This window comes from Prunus avium, chromosome 5, assembly GCF_965620075.1.
Source record: "Prunus avium chromosome 5, drPruAviu1.hap1.1, whole genome shotgun sequence".
NCBI lineage: Eukaryota > Viridiplantae > Streptophyta > Magnoliopsida > Rosales > Rosaceae > Prunus > Prunus avium.
Window position 1 is genome coordinate 9,860,381 of NC_142288.1, and position 7,616 is coordinate 9,867,996.

A 7,616-nucleotide genomic window follows, 5' to 3' on the forward strand; every position below is an offset into this window, starting at 1 on the left:
CTGATCTTAGTAGAATATCAATGCCCAATTGATACTTCTATGACCAGGAACATATTTAGAATTAGGAATCATGATAAGTCTCGATATATGCAATCTCATTACATAGTTCTCATGTCCACATATATATTCCTAGGACTATAGTTGTTTTTGTATTTCATAAGATAACATATAATCATGAATTAAAACAACTGGTCTTGCCCATAAATAACTTCATAAGTCATTACAAAAGATGTCCTTAACATTAACTATTACATAAATAGTTGGCTTTAAGGGCATATATCTAACAATCATTACTGTCACAGAAAAAACATTAATAACCAAAGATGATAATTTCACAAACCTCAAAAATCATTATCATAAAAAGTCTAACTATAATTTTTAATGCATATTTCTGATTTAGGAATATAATATGAAAACTAAATAAATTGTATTTCTAATTTCCGCACTAATTAAACATGAAATGATATTTTCTAATTATTTTTCCAGGCTTAACAAATTTAGATAGGAATCTTTGTTTTCCCTTATGATGGAAAATTATGAAAATTGATTTCCTTTCGTGAACCAGTGTAAAGTTTGGGAATTTTCTCCCAACCAAAAAATAAAAAGCTTATTTACTATTTCACCCCCTAAGTTTGGGTTTGGGATGGGAGAAAAGAGAGGGGCAGAGAAGATAAGGAGCTAAAATTACTAGAATGCCCATGCCACGTTAGCACACTTAACGGTTTTGTGGATGAAAATGGACGGAAGTGGTAAACTGAGAAAATTTCAGCAATGTTTAGAGATTCAGGGAGTTAAGTGAGAAAATTTCAGTTGGTAAGGTTTGTTTCAGGGGTGAAACAGTAAATAAGCTAAAATAAAAAGAAGAAAAACCCGTATTTTAGGAGCTCTATATAAAATTTTAACTCCAATTATAATCTCTAGTTTACGGAGTCATATATGCTATAACTCTTTTTTAATTTATCAATTTTTGTTAAAAGATAATATAAAAAATAATTAGTATTAATTAAAGGTCTAAAATACTCATAAAATAAAGCATCATTAAATTTTAGGGAGCCACTAGGAGTTTTTCTTGTTAAAATTTAGAGAGGAATTGAAAAAAAACCACCTCCAACAATGCTCCCTATTCAACTCCTAAAATAGAGAGACCTCTAGGAGCTCCTAAATCTGAGGAGAGAGAAAGGACTCTTAGTGACTCCCTATAATTAAATGCTTCTTTATTTAATATTATTTTAAGCATTTATTTAAAGCAAACTATTTTTTATTGTTGCTTTTGTGTCTACATTTTATTTAAAAATTGAATTAAAAAATATTAAAAATATTTATGACTCTTTAAACTAGGGAGTATGGTTGGAGTCGAAATTTTATAGAGAGCTCCTAAAATAACTTTATAGTGTTTTTAGCTAAATTTTAACTAAAAAATAGAGAACATGATTGTGAATGTTCTTAGATTTAAGAGCTACTAAAAATCTCGTATTTTATGAGATAATAGGCAGCATTGTTGGATTTGTTTTTTTCCAATTACTTCCTAAATTTTGTCTAACGGGTGGTTTAGGGAGCACAAATAACACAGGACAGAAAGAAGCTCCATCATCGCCCAGCCGGCCACTCTTTTTCTTCTTATTCTCTTTCTCCGTTCATTTCCTCAGCTCCTCCATTGGCACCCGGTTGAAGCACCTATCGTCCTCTCTGGTCACGCTGATGAGTATGGAACTGATTTGCTCTCTCATCTTTTTCCTAAAGTTCCTCAATTTGTCACCGATCTAGGACTTGCTTAAACTGGTTATGGTATTTCTGTTTTAGGGTTACGATTAATGGGTTGTTCACCGATCAATTTCTCCCGCTCCTAAATTCATGTTAGGGTTTGTTTTCTGTATTTCTTTCTTCAAATTTTTTTTCTCAGGACAACAGGGATCAAACGTGCAATTTGGGATTTCTTGAATTCTTGTTGGTGGAAAACGAAACTCGTGATATCTCGCAGTTTGGCATCCTGATCACCACCGCACCATGCCTTACGAAGACGATCCGTAAGCCCTTATCTCGCAAAATTAAGGTTAGGGTTTTCTTCGATTCCGTGCATCTAATCGCCACTTTTGGTTTCAGGTACCGCGACGAAGATGGGGAGCCATTGATGGACTACGATGACTTCGGAGCGGGTCGTGACCCATCTCCGGAGCCCCACCAAGATGACGGCCTAGAAGACAACGACGATTTGCGCGATCGCGACCAGTCCCAGACCCCCGTCTACGATGCCGACCCCTCGTCCTTGAAATCCAAGCCAAGGAAGCGGCTGATCAAGAAGAGCCACGTGGGAAAATTGCCTGTGAGCTCTGATTTGGTGGACGATGATGGAGAGGATGGCGATGAGGGCAGTGGGAAGAGGCTGAAGAAGGAGAAGAGGCATAAGGGAGAGAAGAAGGGACCCAAATTTCCAAGGAGATCCTTTTCCGACAAGGCGGCCACGGATGGTGAGGTCAAGGAGATGTGGGACACCATCGCTGGCGGCGATTCTGAGGTTATCATCAGTATTTTATTTTCCTTTTAGCATTTGGGTTTTATTCTGAGGTTACAAATATGGTGGGGTTGTGCGATTTTGTGAGTTGCTCCCGACCGTTAAATGATTGAGTTGAATTGGGCTTCATTTGCTTTGTTTTAACAATTATGATGTATATATAGTTTTTTAAAATAGTTGTTTGATTGGTTTTTGCTGATTTTATCTCTGAATTTGCAGGCCGATGAAGTGTTATATAGATTGAACAGCTTAATTTCTGATATCCAGAACAACTTTTGTCTAGAAGTATTTAATTGATGTAGTTTTTCTGTCATTGTTTTGCAAGAATAATGGTTTATAGTGAAAAATGTCTTGGTTCTTGTTATCCCATTTTCTTCTAAAAGATTTTATATTTAAATTGTGCTAACTGCAATTGTCAGTGAGAATCTGTTTGTTTGATGATGTTCAGAATCTATAGGTGTTAAATACCTGTGCCTGTTTGATTTTGTTTTCCATAACTATAATGTATTTTCTTACTGATATTCACTTCAGCTTACTTTTGTAACTTACTAATTGTTTTCTCCTGTTCAATTTTATAGGATGATCAAGAGGGTGTCAGGACATTTGATGATGACAACTTTATAGATGACACTGGTGTGCATCCTGCTGACCGGTATGGAAGTGACAATGAACGTTCTCCTAGTCATCATCCTCAGGTTTTTGTTTTCTATCATCCTTAGATCTATATGCTAATGTTATAATGCCACAGCATGGAATTTAAAGGCACGAGATATAGTGGAACTTCGGTTGATAGACAACGTTTCCTGTCTTCAACTTATATCAGATACCACATGTTGATTGCAACTGATGACTCACTAAGCCTGTTTATTGCTTACTACTTTTGTCTATATGGTTTCGTCATGGCTGAATAGCTTTTTCATATTTGTTTATTGTTTGGATTTTTCTAGGCTGAGGAGGGTGAGGAGGATGATGAAATCAAGGAACTCTTTAAGATGGGTAAGAAAAGGAAGAAGAACGAAAAAAGTCCAGCAGAAATAGCATTGCTGGTTGAGAATGTCATGGCTGAGCTCGAGGTTACAGCTGAAGAGGATGCAGAATTTAATAGACAGGGGAAACCTGCCATTAATAAGCTCAAGAAGTTGCCTCTTCTTACAGAGGTCCTCTCAAAGTAAGCTGGTTGCATATATATATCTCCCTCTCTCTATCAATTGTAAGAATACTTTTCCTTTTCAAAAAAAAAAAAAAAAAAATTGTGAGAATACTTTCTAATTTTAACTGTGGTATTTGCAGGAAGCAGCTTCAACAAGAGTTCTTAGATCATGGAGTGCTAACTCTGCTGAAGAATTGGCTTGAACCTCTTCCTGATGGAAGTTTACCAAATATAAATATACGTGCAGCAATTTTGAAGATTTTGACTGATGTATGTACCTTCTTTCCCATTTTAGTATCTGACATTTAGTAATGGTTGTTAACAGTAGAACCTGAAATGTTGCTTCTGTTATGCAGTTCCCCATTGATCTAGAGCAATATGATAGAAGAGAACAACTGAAAAAGAGTGGCCTTGGAAAGGTTAGGATCTTCTTTCTTAGGGGAAAAAAAAGACAGAAAGGTTATGATCGTACAAGGCTTCAAACAATGGTTATGGTTTTCCAATTAATGTGACAACTTGAACTGATCTACTTTGTTCTTGGGCAGGTCATCATGTTTTTGTCAAAATCTGATGAGGAAACAACTTCCAACAGAAAGCTTGCGAAGGAGTTGGTTGACAAATGGGTAATTTGTTTTGTTCTCCAGTTCTTGCCTTCCATAGCCATGTGGAGTTTTTCTGCCAATTTTTCTTTCATATACAAATACGTGCAGATCTTATTCTTCTTAATGATATTTTCATTGAAAAACTGTGGCATTAATCAGATTGAAGAACCCCATTTCCCATTAACCATAGATAAATTTTCCTTGAGATGCTAATTATTTGTTAATCCTAGTTTTAATGCTCACTAAATGGTATTTTTTATGTTTTATATGCAATGGTGTTGACATCTGGTCTGTTTCACATGACTGCAGAGTCGACCTATATTTAATAAAAGTACAAGGTTTGAGGATATGAGAAACATTGATGATGACAGGGTTCCCTTTAGAAGGCCACCAGTGAAAAAGTACTGTGAGACTTTTTTTTCCTTGTGTGAACAATACATACCTTATTGCTGCTATGCATGCATGCAAATCCGTGTTGAAATCAATATACGCTTTCTCTAAATCCGGTGCATTTAGTTGTATTAAATTACATTTTATATTTTATTACACAGGCCAGTGAATAATGGTACAGGAATGGAATCTAGAGATGGTGATCTGGACTTGGATGAATTTTCAAGGTATAATTTGAGGATAGATTAAACATGCTTCTTAATAAGCCCAAAGGGTTAAACTTCAATTGCTGCTTATTTGTTCTGGCGCTTTTGTCTAAGGGGCATTTCTTTCATTTTAATTTTGGCTTCGATACAGGGAAAGAAAATCTGGCCAATCATCTTCTAGGCAACATGCCTCAAGGCCAGAAGCGACACCAATGGATTTTGTGGTGCGCCCACAATCTAAGATTGATCCTGATGAAATTAGAGCCCGTGCTAAACAAGCGATACAGGATCAGCGCCGTATGAAGGTGGGTTTCTTTGTTGCTACTGGTAAATATAAGCACAAATTGAAAAACAAAATAAAATATGTGGTAGCTACTCGGCATCTAAGTGGGCGTCATTTTTTCCGTCTAGTACGGTCAACAATCTGAACAAGGTTTCCCTTGTTTGAGAATTTCTTTCAGCTACCTTTAGATCTGTTACTTCTACCCTTTGGCGGCTTAGGTTTTTTTCTGTGTATTGGGCCGTGGGTGTACCTTTACTACTCTGTTAAGTTTACCTCCCATCATCCAACCCACCCAGCCAACCCCCATCCTTCCTCCTCTGACTTAAGCCCTCTCGGATCCAACCAAACCCAACCACCTCCGCCTCTCTCTCACTCTGTGCCAACCCAAACCCCAAACCCCACGAGCATAAGATTCTAATAAGCACGGAATATCTTGTTGGAAACCCATCTCCCTTCAACTGGTGGAAGAAGGAAAATCTCAAATTGGGTTCGTTTCTTATACTGTTGAGGTTGCTATCAACCTCAAGGTATCTAATTTAGAGAAGAAATAGGTTGTATTGGAGTTGTTGGAAGTTGGTATGTGTGGTGCAAACATTAACATAATTGTCATCAGATTCATCAAAGGGTGAGGAGTTGGAGTTCGACTGGGCAAGAGCCGTTTGGGAAGATGCCTTTTGAAACCACCAACACCGTAGATGAGCATCAAATGATTATTGTTTTGTGTTGGGTTGAATGTGTTTTCTGGGAAAACCAAGTCTAATAGACGAAAGCCACATACACATGAAGATTCACTCATTGCAACCCTTTTAAAGCACATAATAGAATTTGGATGAGAGAGAGAGAGAGTGAGAGCAGATGGGGTGGGATGGGCGGTGGTGGTCAGGTTGGGTTGGATCTGAGAGGGTTAAGGCGGACGGGAGGATGGCGGTTGGCTGTGTGAGATGATGAGAGGTGGACTTTAACAGAGTTAAGTGCTGTTAAGTGGTTTGCCACATGTCAAAAAACTAAGGGAAACAGGGTGGGCATAGGGCATTTGGTAACAACACAATTGGACTCAACTATTCAAATGTATGCTTCTTGTTGAGAGGTGCCCTTTGCAAAATCTCCATTGATATAGTATTTAAAGAAACATTAATTTTTTTATATGTTCTTTGTATTTTTTGTAATGGCAGATGAATAGGAAGTTGCAGCAGTTGAAGGCACCGAAGAAGAAGCAGCTTCAGGCCACAAAACTAAGTGTGGAGGGTCGTGGTATGGTCAAGTACTTGTGATCTTACATTCAAATATAATGTTGTACTCCACTGGTTTCTCCGGGCCCAATACAATGGCTATTATAGTGAAATTACATTGGGGGGGCTTCATACTTTGAAATGTCAATAAATATTGAAGTTTTCATTTCGATTTTTGAGACACAAAATTGTGATCAATCTTTAAAATGCGAAGTTACTATTTCTATCTCTTTTCCAAGTTTTCTTTCTCGATAAAACCACAACATGACCTTTTTAGCCTTTTGATAATCCAATGCCTAAGAAGTGCGGCTGGCTGGCTCCAAATGAAATTTCTATATTATTTTCATTGAAGGTTAATTACCTTTTGGTTCCCTCTAGTTTATGCGCGGTGTCAATCTATTAGCCCATGCTGTAATTGTACTTTTGTTTTGAGGTTACATTTTAGTTCTCTTTCCTATCATATGCAAGGGGGCATGTGGCAAGAGACTTGCAACTCAAGTGGTCAAAAAGCTTTTTCTCTTCTCCAATTTGAGGTTCGATTCCTCTCCTTTCCCAATATCCCATGTATAAAGGAGGGAAAAAAAATAGAACTTCTGAAATAGTCTCTTCAAATGCTATTGACTGCTTGTTTTTTATTGTCCGCAATAGCAAAACTAATTCTAATATTTCCTAAAGGCTTATTTATTGCAGTATCTTTGAAACTATGGTCAAATCTCACCTTGCTTCATTGACCAAGGTTTGGCATTTGCTTTATCCAAGGTTTGAAACTATGGTCAAATCTCACTTTGCTTCATCCAAAAGGCTATCAAAATTGATGATGTGGCAAGGGCTTTTAGGTAATTCTGTACACATGTTAAAAAATCCAAGCCTAGTCATTTAAAATAATAAAAACTCATAAAATAAAATAAAAATAAAGATTTAATATAATATAAAAATAACATTAAAATAACATTTTTTTAAAAATCAACTACTCCCTGTTTGTGCCTAATAAATCACGGTCCTGAGCTGGCCGAAGGATCCCTTTTTTCTGGCACTTGCTCGTAAAACTGGAACGCAGCATTTCAACGGGGTGCTTTGCCTTCCTCAGGACAAAAGAAAAATGCTAAGGCATGATCATCTCGGCCTCGAGTGCAGGCCGAGGCCGAGGCCGAACGAAATCACGGCCAGAGGCATTAAATGCGAATCATCACGTGACAACAGGGTCCCAGGCTTCATTTAATGAAGTAGTGCCTGTTTAATGCAGAAAA

The 7,616-nt window shown here is 37.2% G+C and overlaps 1 protein-coding gene across 1 annotated transcript; it reads left to right on the forward strand.

Annotated features, from left to right (window-relative positions):
* Window positions 1-1,516: 1,516 nt before the first annotated feature.
* On the forward strand, window positions 1,517-6,607 carry IWS1 (Transcription elongation factor (TFIIS) family protein). The gene is made up of 12 exons (XM_021952902.2): window positions 1,517-1,702; window positions 1,901-2,024; window positions 2,101-2,512; window positions 3,088-3,204; window positions 3,457-3,677; window positions 3,800-3,929; window positions 4,016-4,078; window positions 4,205-4,282; window positions 4,571-4,662; window positions 4,813-4,878; window positions 5,009-5,162; window positions 6,313-6,607. Exons 2-12 carry the CDS (start codon window positions 2,005-2,007, stop codon window positions 6,409-6,411), a joined length of 1,452 nt encoding a protein of 483 aa, XP_021808594.1. The 5' UTR covers window positions 1,517-1,702; window positions 1,901-2,004; the 3' UTR covers window positions 6,412-6,607.
* The last annotated feature ends 1,009 nt before the right edge of the window (window positions 6,608-7,616 follow it).